Genomic DNA, 15,309 nt, shown 5'->3' on the forward strand with positions numbered 1-15,309 from the left:
CCTTTGTGTCCTTCCCATCTGTTATCCCAAAGCTTTTCCCGATCCCTCATCAATCCCGGGAAAGGCTCCTCCTCCTCCTCCTGCCCATCTGCTTCCCGGTTTTTCCAGCTTTTCCCATTTTTTTCCTGGTTTTCCTATTTTTCCCAGCTCTTCCCACCAGGATTTGGGATCGCTCCAGGGATCCCCAAGATGTGCATTTGGGATTTGGAATTCCCAGACGTTTCCCACCCCCATTCCTGTTTTTTTCCCCAGGAATTCCCAGCCCTTTCCCATGAATTCTTTGGGATCCAAATCCCAATCCCATCCCTTCCACCCACCCAATCCCAGCCCCAAATCCCAGCTTCTCCCAAATCCCAAACTCCCCCAATTCCCAGAGTTTTTCCCTTTTTTTTTTTTTTTTTTTTTTTTTGGTGTGTGGCTCCCCTGAGGAAAAACCTGGAATTACAAAAGGTTCCTTTGGAATTCCATGGATTTATTTAAATTATTTACAAATCCCAGAGAAAAAAAGGGAATTTTTCCATTGGGACATTCCCAGACCCCCCGGAATTCCTCACAGTTCCCAAAACCCCTCCCCCTTCATCAGGATTTTGGGAAAAACTCCACCCTGGGAAAAGGGATTGATCCGGCTGGGAATTCCGGGAAAATGTTGGGAATTTGCCACTCAGTGCACCGGATCCAGCTCTGAATTCTGGGAATTTCCCACCCAGGGCATTGATCCAACCCCAGAATTCTGGGAATTTCCCACCCAGGACAGGGATCCAACCCCAGAATTCGGGATTTCCCCCAGGGCGCCGTTGCGGCCGTTCCCGCGGAATTCCCGGGCTCTCAGTATCCCGAGGGGCCGGGCGGGGGCCCGAAGAGCAGCGCGGCCTTGGAATTGATGAGGAAGGTGAGGAGCAGCGACAGGAGCAGCACCAGGAACCCCAGGAACAGCGTCAGCAGCTGGGAACGGGAATTCCGGGATTGGGAACGGGGAATTCCGGGAATGGGAACGGGGATTCCGGGAATGGGAACGGGGATTCCGGGGTTGGGAACGGGGATTCCGGGATTGGGAACGGGGAATTCCGGATTGGGAACGGGGATTCCGGGATTGGGAATGGGGATTCCGGGAATGGGAACGGGGATTCCGGGGTTGGGAACGGGGATTCCGGGATTGGGAACGGGGAATTCCGGGATTGGGAACGGGGATTCCGGGAATGGGAACGGGGATTCCGGGATTGGGAACGGGGAATTCCGGGATTGGGAATGGGGATTCCGGGATTGGGATCACCCCAGGGTCCCTCCCTGTCCCCTTTGTGTCCCCTCCGCCCCATCCCCGTCCCTGTCCCCGTGTCCCCTCAGTGTCCCCGTGTCCCCGTGCCCTCGGTGTCCCCACTGTCCCTCTGTCCCCTCCCTGTCCCTGTTGTCACCCGTGTCCCATCCACATCCCTCTGTCCCCTGTCCCTGTGTCCCCTCGGTGTCCCTGTCCCCATTCCTGTCCCCGCCACGCCTGTGTCCCCTGTCCCCGTGTCACCTGTGTCCCCTCTGTCCCCGTGCCCTCGGTGTCCCCACTGTCCCTGTGTCCCCTGTCCCTGTTCCCTCTGTGTCACCTCCGCCCCATCCCAGTCCCTGTCCCTGTGTCCGTCTCCCCATGTCCCCTGTGTCACATCCCTGTCCCTGTGTCCCCTCAAATCCCTGTGTCCCCGTGTCACCTCCATGCCCCTGTGTCCCTGTGTCCCTGTGTCACCTCCATGTCCCTGTGTCCCTGTATCCCTGTGTCACCTGTGTCCCTGTGTCACCTCCATGTCCCTGCTGTCACCTGTGTCCATGTCCCCGTGTCCCCTCCATGTCCCTGTGTCCCCGTGTCACCTCCGTGTCCCCTTTGTCCCCGTGTCCCTGTGTCCCCTTTGTCCCCGTGTCACCTCCATGTCCCCGTGTCCCCTTTGTCCCCCCGTGTCACCTCCGTGTCCCCGTGTCACCTCCATGTCCCCGTGTCCCTGTGTCCCCGTGTCCCCTTTGTCCCCCCGTGTCACCTCCATGTCCCTGCTGTCACCTGTGTCCCCATGTCCCCTGTTTCCCCATGTCCCTGTCCCCCCGTGTCCCCGTGTCACCTCCATGTCTCTGTGTCCCCGTGTCCCCTTTGTCCCTGCTGTCACCTGTGTCCCCATGTCCCCTGTTTCCCCATGTCCCTGTCCCCCCGTGTCCCCTCCATGTCCCTGTGTCCCTGTGTCACCTCCATGTCCCTGTGTCCCTGTGTCCCTGTGTCCCCTTTGTCCCCGTGTCACCTCCATGTCCCTGCTGTTCCCTGTTTCCCCATGTCCCTGTCCCCCCGTGTCACCTCCATGTCCCTGCTGGCCACCAGGAAGATCCGTGCCCGGATTTCCTTCCAGCGGCTCTCGGTCCAGGTGGAGAATTCCCGGGAATCCCAGCGGCGCAGCTCGAAGGCGGGGGACAGCGCCGGGGACAGGCGGGCGCCAGAGCGGACACAGCCGGGAATCCGGGCGGAGGAATTCCCGTCCCGGGGGCCCTGCACCCACCAGTACTCAAACAGCTGGGAAAACGGGAATGGGAGAGGGAAAAAACGGGAATTACACAGCGAAAAATGGGAATGGGACAGGGAAAAACGGGAATTACACAGGGAAACTGCACCCACCAGTACTCAAACAGCTGGGAAAACGGGAATGGGACAGGGAAAAACGGGAATGAGACAGCGAAAAACGGGAATTACAGCTGGGAAATGGGGAATCCGGGCGGAGGAATTCCCATCCCGGGGCCCTGCACCCACCAGTACTCAAACAGCTGGGAAAACGGGAATGGGAGAGGGAAAAACGGGAATTACACAGGGAAAAACGGGAATGAGAGAGGGAAAATGGGAACTGCACATGGGAAAATGGGATTGAGAGCTAGGAAAATGGGAATGAGAGCTGGAGAAATGGGAATGAGAGCTCGGCCCCATTATCCCAGGGCTCACCTCGGGCTGCATTCCCGGCGTTTTCCCGGGATTCTGGCCCCATTCCCGTTATCCCAGGGCTCACCTCGGGCTGCATTCCCGGCGTTTTCCCGGGATTCTGGCCCCGTTCCCGTTATCCCCGTTCCCGCGCTCCCAGGGCTCACCTCGGGCTGCATTCCCGGCGTTTTCCCGGGATTCTGGCACTCCTCCCGGCTCAGGTTGAGCCGTGTCCCGGTCAGGTTCCCCAGCACGGCCTGGAGCAGCTGCGTGGTGTTGGTGGGGCTGGAGACGGCCACGTAGTGCTGGGGAAAGGGGCCTGGAAAAACGGGAAAAACCACGGGAAAAACGGGATTGGGAACGCTGGACGGACACGGCCACGTAGTGCTGGGGAAAGGGGCCTGGAAAAACGGGAAAAACCACGGGAAAAACGGGATTGGGAATGCTGGACGGACACGGCAACGTAGTGCTGGGGAAAGGGGCCTGGAAAAACGGGAAAAATGGGAAAAACCACGGGAAAAACGGGGTTGGGAACGCTGGATGGACACGACCACGTAGTGCTGGGGAAAGGAGCCTGGAAAAATGGGAAAAACCACGGGAAAAACCACGGGAAAAACGGGATTGGGAATGCTGGACGGACACGGCAACGTAGTGCTGGGGAAAGGGGCCTGGAAAAACAGGAAAAACCACGGGAAAACCATGGGAAAAACGGGATTGGGAATGCTGGATGGACACGACCACGTAGTGCTGGGGAAAGGAGCCTGGAAAAACGGGAAAAACCACGGGAAAAACCACAGGAAAAACGGGATTGGGAATGCTGGATGGACACGGCCACGAAGTGCTGGGGAAAGGGGCCTGGAAAAACGGGAACAAACTGGGAACAAAGCAGGGAAAGCCGGGATGAGGCCTGGGAAGGCGGCGCTGCTCACCCAGGATCCCGTTCTGGTCGGGTTTGATCACGGACTGGAACCAGGAATTGTTGGAGTCGATCAGGAATCCATAGAGCAGCTGGGTGACCTGGGAAAGGCCGGAATTCCATCAGGGAAAAGGAGCGGGAATTCTGCAGGCGAGGGCTGGGACGGGGGATCCCAGGAAAATTGGGGCTTCTGATATCAGAGATTTCAGGGAAAATCGGGAATCCTCATCCCTGGTATCCCAAGCCTGGGCATTCCAGGAAAACCAGGGATTCTAATTCCAGGGACTCCGGGAAAACTGGGGATCCCGGGCCAGCTGTGGATCCCCAGCTCTGGATTCCCGGCAGACATTCCCGGCATTCCCAGCACGCATTCCCAGCACGCATTCCCAGCACGCATTCCCAGCACACATTCCCAGCGTTCCCAGCACACATTCCCGCTGTTCCCGGTGCTCCCGGCACACATTCCCGCTGTTCCCGGCATTCCCAGCACACATTCCCACTGTTCCCAGCATTCCCGGCACGCATTCCTGCTGTTCCCGGTGTTCCCAGCACACATTCCCACTGTTCCCGGCGTTCCCAGCACACATTCCCGCTGTTCCCGGCGTTCCCAGCACGCATTCCCGGTGTTCCCAGCACGCATTCCCGCCGTTCCCGGCGTTCCCACCGTTTCGGGATCCGCCCGGATGCTCTCGGAGCCGGCGCCGCCCCCGGCCAGGGAGAAGAGGGCCCGGGCCAGCAGCGTCGCCACCTGCGCCAGCGCCTGCCGGGAAAACCGGGAAACCGGGATCAGCCCCGGGAAAACGGGATCGTTCCCAGGATTCCAGAATTCCCAGAGCACAGCCAGGATCCCCCCACCCTTTATTCCTGGATTTTCCCCCTTTTTCCCCCGATTCCCAAATCCCTGGGGATCCATTCCCGCCCCTTTTCCCAGCTTTTTCCTCCCTTTCCCAATCCCGAATCCCAAATCCCTCCCGGCTCCTTCCCAGCTTTGCCCTCCTTTCGCTCCCCTCCAGCTCCCATTCCCGCCGGGATCCACAACCCCAGGAATCCCTGAATCCCAGATCCCCAATCCCCAGGAATTCCCTGTCATCCCATTACCCCGTTATCCCCAGGAATTCCCTGTTATCCCTGGAATCCTCCGTTATCCCAGGAATTCTTTGTTATCCCCGGAATTCCCCGTTATCCCAGGAATCCCTGTTATCCCAGAATTCCCTGTTATCCCAGGAATCCCCGTTATCCCAGAATTCCCTGTTATCCCAGGAATCCCCGTTATCCCAGAATTCCCTGTTATCCCAGGAATCCCCCGTTATCCTGGTTATCCCAGAATCCCCCGTTATCCCAGAATCCCCCGTTATCCCAGGAATCCCCAGGAATCCCCTGTTATCCTGGGAATCCCTGTTATCCCAGAATCCCCCATTATCCCCCGTTATCCCGGTTATCCCCTGTTATCCCGGGAATCCCCCGTTATCCCCTGTTATCCCGGAATCCCCCGTTATCCCGGTTATCCCCCGGTTTTCCCGGTTTTCCCGGGACCTGGGCGGTGCCGGTGACGAAGCGCAGCCGCTGCTCCGGGCTCAGCCCCTCGGGATAACGCATCCCGATGTTCTCGGCCGTGTCGTAGATGCTCTGGAAGTACCTGGGAAGGAAACCCGGGAAACGCCGCTGGGAAAGAGCCGGGGATTCCCGGGAGCCGCCAGGACGCTTCCGAGTTCGCCCTTCCGCTCGGGATTCCAGGGATTTCCCGTGGCCGGGCTTGGAATTTCGGAGCCCGTTCCGTGGGAATTCGGGGAAAATTCCCGATGGGATCGGGGGAGTCCAAGGAAAAGCTTGGAATTCCAAGGGGCTTCATCAATTAATGATGGATTATCCATCAATGACTGATCCCGGCCAGAATTCCAGCTGGGAATCCCGATCCCCACATTCCCAGGAAAGCCACCCCAGAGCCGCCATTTGGGGCTTTTGGGATTCCCAAATCCCATCCGAGAATTCCTTGGGAAAAGCCGGATCGGGGCCACGGGGGGAGATCCCGAAAAAAAACCCCAAAAGCTTCCGGAATGGGAGAGCAAAGATCCCAAAATAATTCCATAGAAACCTCTGGAATGGGAGAGCAAAGATCCCGAAACAATCCCATAGAAACCTCTGGAATGGGAGAGCAAAGATCCCAAAATAATTCCATAGAAACCTCTGGAATGGGAGAGCAAAGATCCTGAAAACAATTCCATAGAAACCTCTGGAATGGGAGAGCAAAGATCCCAAAATAATTCCACAGAAACCTCTGGAATGGGAGAGCAAAGATCCTGAAATAATTCCACAGAAACCTCTGGGATGGGAGAGCAAAGATCCCGAAATAATTCCACAGAAACCTCTGGAAGCGCAGCTGCGGCTCCGGCGCCTCCGGCCCTGCCGGGCTCCGGGCCAGGAACCTTTTCCCAAAAAAACCCGGAATTTCCTCCCGCCTGTCCGAGCAATTCCCTCGCGCTTCTCCGAGCATTCCCACAATCCCCGCGGGAAGGGAGAAATCCCATTAAAAATCCCGGATTTCGGGCTGGGACATCCCTGGAAAAGGGAACCCGGCCCCAGCCCGGGGATTTGGGGATGGGATTCCCATGGGAAGATGAAATCCCGCTGGAATTCCTGGATCGGCACCTGTCCCGGAATTCCCAGAATTCCCAGATTTACCTCTCCCAGAATTCTGGGAATTCCCGGCCTCACCTGTTGCGGAATTCCCAGAATTCCCAGATTCACCTGTCCCGGAATTCCCAGAATTCCCGGAATTCCCGGCCTCACCTGTTGTGGAAGGCCGCCCGGTGGTCGCTGAGCACCACACCGGGAATGCTCCGGGATCTCAGGAACCTCTGGAATGACGAGGGCGGGAGGGGCTGGGAAAATCCCGGCTCCCGCAGGGAAACGCCGGAGCCGGAGCTGGAATCGCGCAGCGCGGCCAGGAGAGTCTTCACCTGGAAAAGGGAGAGGGGAGCCGGGAATTCCGGGAACTCCGGGAACTGCAGGAAAACTGGGAACCCCGGGAACCCCAGGAGCTCCGGGAAAGATCCCGGATCCTGCCGGGAATTTCCCCGGAACTGCGGCGGGGCTCGGATATTTGGGAAAGGCTGGGATGGATGTGGGAGAAAGTTCCCAGGGCTTTTTTGGGATGGGGGGAACATTCCTGGGGTTTTTTTTGGGATGGGGGAAACATTCCTGGGGTTTTTTTTGCGGATGGGGGGACATTACCAGGGTTTTTTTGGATGGGGGACATTCCCGGGATTCCCAGTGTTCCCGGCTCACCTGGAAATCCACGGATGCGTTCTGGCGGGAGACGGGATCCGTGTGCATCCAGAGCACGGAGTCGTTCCGCAGGGACACCTGGAAAACCGCCCGGAGCGGGAAACCCGGGAGAGCTGAGGGAACTCCTGGGAAAACCGAGGTAATCCCAGGGAACCGGGGCCCGGGGCGGGAATTCCCCGCTGGAATCGCGCCGCACCTGCCCCAGCTCCAGGAAGGCGCCGACGTTCTCCAGGCGCAGCGGGAATTTCTCCTGCTCCATGTCGAACACCAGCCGGGAGCTGCCGATGTAATCAAAGGTCTCCTGGGAAAGAGAGGAATTCCCGGAATGCCGGGGTGGGAGAGGGAAAGGGAAAGGGGAAAAGGGGGAAAAGGGGGAAAAAGGGGGAAAAGGGGGAAAAGGGGAGAAAAAGGGGGCAAAAAGGGAAAAAAGGGAAAAAGGGTTGTAAAAGGAGGAAAAAAGGGAGGAAACCCCAAAGAATGATGGGGAAAGAAATGGAAAAGGAAAGGAAATCCCTTCTCCTCCCTTTCCCCCTGACAAAAAAAAACCTCCAAAAACCTTTCCCCCTTGCCTTCCTTTCCTTTCCTTTCCTTTCCTTTCCTTTCCCTTTCCTTTCCTTTCCTTTCCTTTCCTTTCCTTTCCTTTCCTTTCCTTTCCTTTCCCTTTCTTGGAAAGGGATCTCCCAGGGATGGGATCACAGGGAATGGGATCACAGGGAATGGGATCACAGGGAATGGGAAGAGATCACAGGGAAGGGAAGGTTCCGGAAGGGATGGGATTGCAGGGATGGGAAGGGATCCCAGGGATGGGATCGCAGGGAAGGGATCAGAAGGGAAGGGATCACAGGGAAGGCTCCGGAAGGTTCCTGAAGGGATGGGATCAGAAGGGAAGGGATAGGATCGCAGGGATGGGATGGTTCCGGAAGGTTCCTGAAGGGATGGGATCGCAGGGATGGGAAGGCTCCGGAAGGCTCCGGAAGGTTCCTGAAGGGATGGGATCCCAGCGATGGGAAGGCTCCGGAAGGTTCCTGAAGGGATGGATGGCAGGGATGGGATCGCAGGGAAGGGATCGCGGCGATGGGAAGGTTCCGGAAGGCTCCTGAAGGGATGGGATCGCGGGGAAGGGATCCCAGGGATGGGAAGGCTCCGGAAGGCTCCTGAAGGGAAGGGATCGCAGGGAAGGGATCCCAGGGATGGGAAGGCTCCGGAAGGCTCCTGAAGGGATGGGATCGCAGGGAAGGCTCCGGAAGGCTCCGGGCGGTTCCCGGCCGCTCACCCCCCTGGAAGAAGACGAAGAGCACGTTCCTGGGGAGCCGCTGGGCGCCCGGAGCCGCCTGCAGCGCCGCCGCCGCCGCCAGCAGCGCCACGAAGGAGCCGACGGCGCCCTCGGCGCCCGGAGCCACGTTCCAGAAAAACGAGTGGCTGTCCACCTGGAAAAATGGGAACGACACTGGGAACGTGCCGGAAAAACGAGTGGCTGTCCACCTGGAAAAACGGGAATAGCCCAGGAATGTGCCGGAAAAATGAGTGGCTGTCCACCTGGAAAAACGGGAATAGCCCAGGGAATGTGCTGGAAAAACGAGCGGCTATCCACCTGGAAAAACGGGAATAGCCCTGGGAATGTGCCGGAAAAACGAGTGGCTGTCCACCTGGAAAAACGGGAATAGCCCTGGGAATGTGCTGGAAAAACGAGTGGCTGTCCACCTGGAAAAACGGGAATAGCCCTGGGAATGTGCCGGAAAAAACGAGTGGCTGTCCACCTGGAAAAACGGGAATAGCCCTGGGAATGTGCCGGAAAAACGAGTGGCTGTCCACCTGGAAAAACGGGAACGACACTGGGAATGTGCCGGAAAAACGAGCGGGCCGTCCACCTGGAAAAACGGGAATAGCCCTGGGAACGTGCCGGAAAAAAGAGCGGCTGTCCACCTGGAAAAGGGGAATGAGAGACGGAACGTTCCACAGAAAAGAGTTTTTCCAGGATTTTTTCCAGGGATCTTTCCAGGGATTTTTCAACTCTTTTTCCAGGTATTTTCCCAGTATTTTGCGGGGATTTTCCCAGGAATTTTCCTGGGATTTCCCCAGGTTCTCCAGTGGCTTTTTCCAGCTATTTCCCTGGTGATTCTCCCCAGGATTCTCCAGTGATTTCCCTCAGGATATTCCTGGGATATTCCTCAGGATATTCCCAGGATTTTCCCCAGGACATTCCCGGGATATTCCCGGGATATTCCCAGGATTTCCACAGGATATTCCCAGGATATTCCCCAGTGATTTCTCCCCAGGATATTCCCAGGATTTCCCCAGTGATTTTCTCAGTAATTTCCACAGGATATTCCCGGGATATTCCCCAGTGATTTCTCCCCAGGATATTCCTGGGATATTACCTGGATATTCCCCAGTGATTTCTTCCCAGGATACTCCCGGGATATTCCCCAGACATTCCCGGGACATTCCCGGATGTTCCCAGGATATTCCCAGGACATTCCCGGGATTTTCCCCGGATATTCCCGGGATATTCCCCAGACATTCCCGGGATTTTCCCCAGACATTCCCGGGATTTTCCCCAGATATTCCCGGGATTTTCCCCGGATATTCCCGGGATTTTCCCTGGACATTCCCGGACATTCCCGGGGAACGCACCCGCGTGGCGGCCAGGACGAGGCGCTGCCCGGGCTCCACCTTTCCCGAGGAATTGATGGGATGCAGGGAGCTCCAGACGTTGTAATCCAGCAGGCGGGTCGCACACGATCTCTGCGGAGAGGGAGAAACGTCCCAGGAAAAAAACGGGAAAATTCATCGGATTTCTGGGGGAATTCTGCTCTGAAATCCATGGAAAACAGAGAGGGATGGATGGGACTCAGGGGCTCCAGAGCCTGGAATCCATGGGGAGAGAGGGAGACATTCCAAGGATCGGGATAAGACCGGAAATGAGGGAAAATCAGGAAAATTCCACTGAAAACCAGGGGAAAATGGAATTACTGAGGGAATTTTGATGGAAGAAGGGCAGGGATTGCCGGGATACAGGGAGCCCCAGACCTTGGAATGCTTGGGAAGAGAGGGAAACACCCCAGGGGTCCGGATAACACCGGAAATGAGGTGAAAATCAGAACAATTCCACTAAAAACCAGGCAGAAATGGAATTGCTGAGGGAATTTTGACAGAAAAAGGCAGGAATTGCTGGGATTCATGGAAGAATTGCTGGGATGCAGGAAGGGATCCCAGGAGCAGGATTTTCCGGGATAACCCCAGATCCCAGGATCAGGATTTTCCGGGATAACCCCAGATCCCAGGAGCAGGATTTTCCGGGATAACCCCGGATCCCAGGAGCAGGATTTTCCGGGATAACCCCGGATCCCAGGAGCAGGATTTTCCGGGATAACCCCGGATCCCAGGATCAGAATCTTCCGGGATAACCCAGGATCCCAGGATCAGGATTATCTGGGATCCCAGGATCAGGATTATCCAGGATGCAGGAAGGGATCCGAGGAGCAGGATTATCTGGGATAACCCCGGATCCCAGGAGCAGGATTTTCCGGGATAACCCCAGATCCCAGGAGCAGGATTTTCCGGGATAACCCCAGATCCCAGGAGCAGGATTATCCGGGATAACCCCGGATCCCAGGAGCAGGATTTTCCGGGATAACCCCGGATCCCAGAAGCAGGATTATCCAGGATAACCTCAGATCCCAGGATTTTCCGGGATAACCCCGGATCCCAGGATTTTCCGGGCTAACCCGGGCTCAGTGCCCGTCTCACCTGGGTTGATGCTGAAGGCGCTCTGCAGCGAGCTGCGCCGCATGCGGGAGCCGGGATAACCCCGGATCCCAGGAGCAGGATTATCCAGGATAACCCCGGATCCCAGGATTTTCCGGGATAACCCCGGATCCCAGGATTTTCCGGGCTAAGCCCGGATCCCGGGCTCAGTGCCCGTCTCACCTGGGTTGATGCTGAAGGCGCTCTGCAGCGAGCTGCGCCGCATGCAGCTGACGGTGCTGGCGGCCGCGTGCATGCGCGCCTGCAGCTGCATGGCGCACAGCGGGAAGCGCGGCGCCGCGCCCAGGTTGTGAGCGCGGAAACACTGCGGGAGAAACGCGGGAAAGGGTTGGAGACTCACCGGGGGGACGGGAATCTGAGAAGGGGCTTTTTATGGAATTTTCTGGGGATTTTAAAGGGCTTTTCAGGGAGTTTTTAAGGGGTTTTTATGGATTTTTCAGGATTTTTCGGGGAATTTTTGAAAGATTCTTAATGGATTTTTCAGGGAGTTTTTGAAAGATTCTTAATGGATTTTTCTGGGAATTTTTAAAAGGGTTTTTTTTTGTGTTTTTTTAAATGGATTTTTCAGGGAATTTTTAAAAGGTGTTTTTTTTGTGTTTTTTTAAATGGATTTTTCAGAAATTTTTAAAGGATTTTTCATGGAAATTTTAAGTTTTTTTTTTTTTTTTTTTTTTTAAATTAATATATATTTCAGGGAATTTTAAGTTTTATTTTGGATGGAGTTACCAGGATTTTATCAAGGACTTTTTAACGGATTTTTCAGGGAATTTTAAAGTTTATTGTGGATGGAGTTGTTAGGAATTTTATCAAAGGATTTTTTAATGGATTTTTCAGAGAATTTTTAAGAGTTTTTTTAAATGCATTTTTCAGAAATTTTTAAAGGATCTTTCAGGGAATTTTTTAAGTTTATTTCGGATGGAGTTGTTAGGATTTTATCAAAGCGTTTGCCAGGAGTTTTTTAAAAGGATTCTTAATGGATTTTTCATGGAATTTTAAAGGTTTTTTTTTTTTAAAGGACTTTCCAGGAATTTTTAAACGATTTTTCAAGGAATTTTTAAGTTTATTCTGGCTGGAATTTTTTAGGATTTTACCAAAGGCTTTTTAACGGATTTTAAATGGATTTCTCTGAATTCCCACGGATTTCTAATGAAGTTTTTAATGGATTTTTTTTTCCCTTTTCCCCCCACATCCCACAGGAGAATCCCGGATCCCGATTCCCCGGCACCTCTTTGATCACTTGGGTCTCGTTGGGCGTCTTCCAGCAGGAAAATGGGGAAGGGAAAATCCTCGTAGGAAATTCCGCTGCCGCCGGGATTCCAGACGGAGCCGTTGCAGTGCGCGAACTGCGGGCCGTAGTCCTCGGAGTAAACCCCTGGGAACGGGAAAAACGGGATAAGAACGGGATAAAACAGGGGAAAATGGGGTAAAACAGGGTAAAAATGGGATAAAACGGGGAAAAGGGGAAAAACGGGATAAAACGGGAAAATGGGATAAAACGGGGAAAAACGGGATAAAACAGGGGAAAATGGGGTAAAAATGGGATAAAAATGGGATAAAAACGGGATAAAACGGGATAAAAATGGGGAAAATGGGGTAAAAAATGAGATAAAGATGGGATAAAAATGGGATAAAAACGGGATAAAATGGGATAAAACGGTAAAAATGGGATAAAATGGGATAAAAATGGGATAAAACAGGGAAATGGGGTAAAAATGGGATTAAAATGGGATAAAAACGGGATAAAACAGGATAAAAATGGGGAAAATGGGATAAAATTGGGATAAAAATGCGGAAAATGGGATAAAACAAGGGAAAATGGGATAAAAATGGGATAAAAATGGGATAAAAATGGGAAACGTCAGGGGAAGAAATGAGGGCAAAACTGGAAAAAGAACCATGCAAAAAATGGGATAGAAATGGGAAAAGCAAGGAAAAAACCGTGGGGGAAAATGGGAATTTTCCTCACCAAATCCATCGTTGGGACACTGCAATCCCGGGGAAAATCCTTCGGGAGGGGGGTCAGAGGGGAGCAGCCACGGCCAGGCCGGAAATCCGGGAATTCCCCCTCAGCTGCATCAAAATCTTCCTGGAAAAGGGAAACGGGGCGGGAATCAGGGAATTATCCAGAGAGAGTCAGAGTCCAGGGATGAATCGAGGAAATGAAGGAAAAAACCCCCTGGATTTTCATCCTGGCAGGGCCTAAAACGAGGGAAAATCAACGGGGAGAAAATTCCAGTCACTTTTCCCAGGAAGAGGAGCCCCAAGCCCATCCCGGGGTCAGCTCTTCCCTCTTTTCCTGAAACCATGGATCGACATTCCAGAGGTTTGGCAGCTCCCACGGGGCCGATCCCACGCCACAGAGGGAAGGGAAAACGAAGCTCAGGCGGGAATAAATCCCTGAGCTCGGGGCTGACGGGAGGATCGGGAACTCGGGATCCCAATCCCAGGAACCCACCTGGAGAAGAGATTCCCGTCCAGCAGGATCATGTAGGGGGGGTTGGGGCCCGTGGAAAGGGCCCATTCCAGATCCTCCTCCTTCTCCACCACGTGGATCACGCCCGTGTCCCCGCTGAGCGAGGCTGAGGGGGAAAAGCGGGATGAGCCCACCGGGATCCCAGGGAATTCCGCCCGATCCCGCGGCTTTCCACGGAGCAGCAGGGCAGGGGGCCGAGGAGAAGAGCCGCGGGATGATGGAAACGTGGGATTTGTCCCCCTCAGGATTCCCAGAGCTCCCTGGAAAAGCAGGGCAGGGAGCTGAGGGGATCACCGGGAGAGCCCTGACACCCTTCACGTCCCCCAGAATTCCCGGGATTCCACGGATCTCCCACTGCTAGGATCACCGGGAGAGCCCTGACACCCTTCACACCCCCCCAGAATTCCCGGGATTCCCGTGGATCTCCCACTGCCAGGATCACTGGGAGAGCCCTGACACCCTTCACACCCCCCCAGAATTCCCGGGATTCCCACGGATCTCCCACTGCTAGGATCACCGGAGAGCCCTGACACCCTTCACACCCCTCAGGATTCCCAGAATTCCCGTGGATCTCCCACTGCCAGGATCACTGGGAGAGCCCTGACACCCTTCACACACCCCCCAGAATTCCCAGAATTCCCGTGGATCTCCCACTGCCAGGATCACTGTGAGAGCCCTGACACCCTTCACACCCCCCAGAATTCCCGGGATTCCCGTGGATCTCCCACTGCCATACGTGGATCTCCCACTGTGAGAGCCCCTCATGCTCCTCAAACCCTCCAGACCCCAGCATTCCCACATTCCCGGATTTTTCCTGGATCCCCTCACACTGGCGGGATCACCCCCAGCATTCCCGAATTCTCCCGGATCCCCTCACACTGGCGGGATCACCCCCAGCATTCCTGAATTCCCGGATTTTCCCGGATCCCCTCACACTGGCGGGATCACGCCCAGCATTCCCAAATTCCCGGATTTTCCCGGATCCCCTCACACTGGCAGGATCACCCCCAGCATTCCCGAATTCCCGGATTTTCCCGGATCCCCTCACACTGGCAGGATCACCCCCAGCATTCCCGAATTCCCGGATTCCCGGATTTTCCCGGATCCCTCACACTGGCAGCCGATCTGGTGCGTGGCGTTGAGCAGGCGCACGCAGGGCGCGGTTCGGTTCAGCGGGATGTAAATCTTCCTCTGCACGGAATTCCCGAGGCACGGAGCTGGGAACGGCACCGGGAAAGCGGGAATGGCACCGGGAATGGCACTGGGAATGGCACCGGGAACAGCACCAGGAATGGCACCGGGGAACGGCACCGGGAACAGCACCAGGAATGGCACCGGGAACGGCACCGGGAATGGCACCGGGAAACACCGGGAACGGCACTGGGAATGACACCGGGAACACACCGGGAATGGCACCGGGAAACACGGGAACGGCACCGGGAACAGCACCGGGAATGGCACCGGGAAACAGCACCGGGAATGGCACCGGGAAACACGGGAACGGCACCGGGAACAGCACCGGGAATGGCACGGGAAACACGGGAACGGCACCGGGAACGGCACCGGGAAACAGAGAGACGCCAGAGGGGACACAGGAGGGACAATGAGACCCCCAAAGGGTCAGAGAGACCCCCAAGGGCCCCCAGGACCCTGCCGCTCCCCAGGACTCCCCCTCCCCGAAGCCTCAACCCCCCGCCGCCAGCGCCGCCACGAGCAGCGCGCGGAGCATCCCCAGGGAGCTGCGGGCCGCTCCCGGAGCACCCCGGAGCATCCCCCGGGAATCCCGAGCCGTTCCCGGGAATCCCGGCCCGGCCCCGCCGCCATCGCCGCCCCCCGCTTCCGCACAGCCGGGCGGAAGTGACGTCCCAGAAGCGGGCCCACATCCGCCCAGTCCGCGCAGCGGGCGGAAGCGACGTCCGGAGCGGCCCCACATCCGGGGCG

The 15,309-nt window shown here is 56.0% G+C and overlaps 1 protein-coding gene across 1 annotated transcript; it reads right to left on the reverse strand.

Moving 5' to 3' along the window:
- Nucleotides 1-471: 471 nt before the first annotated feature.
- NCSTN (nicastrin) lies at nucleotides 472-15,196 on the reverse strand. Its single transcript, XM_040053582.2, is given in 20 exon segments — nucleotides 472-942; nucleotides 2,318-2,530; nucleotides 3,094-3,245; nucleotides 3,856-3,943; nucleotides 4,507-4,602; nucleotides 5,376-5,478; nucleotides 6,630-6,799; nucleotides 7,128-7,205; nucleotides 7,324-7,427; nucleotides 8,401-8,554; nucleotides 9,762-9,854; nucleotides 9,856-9,872; nucleotides 11,058-11,199; nucleotides 12,121-12,147; nucleotides 12,149-12,267; nucleotides 12,862-12,925; nucleotides 12,927-12,981; nucleotides 13,351-13,474; nucleotides 14,481-14,585; nucleotides 15,061-15,196. Coding segments are annotated over 20 exon segments (2,100 nt in total). The 5' UTR covers nucleotides 15,140-15,196; the 3' UTR covers nucleotides 472-825.
- Between the last annotated feature and the right edge of the window lie 113 nt (nucleotides 15,197-15,309).

This window comes from Hirundo rustica, assembly GCF_015227805.2.
Source record: "Hirundo rustica isolate bHirRus1 chromosome 29 unlocalized genomic scaffold, bHirRus1.pri.v3 SUPER_29_unloc_BUSCO_136144at7742, whole genome shotgun sequence".
Taxonomy (NCBI): domain Eukaryota; kingdom Metazoa; phylum Chordata; class Aves; order Passeriformes; family Hirundinidae; genus Hirundo; species Hirundo rustica.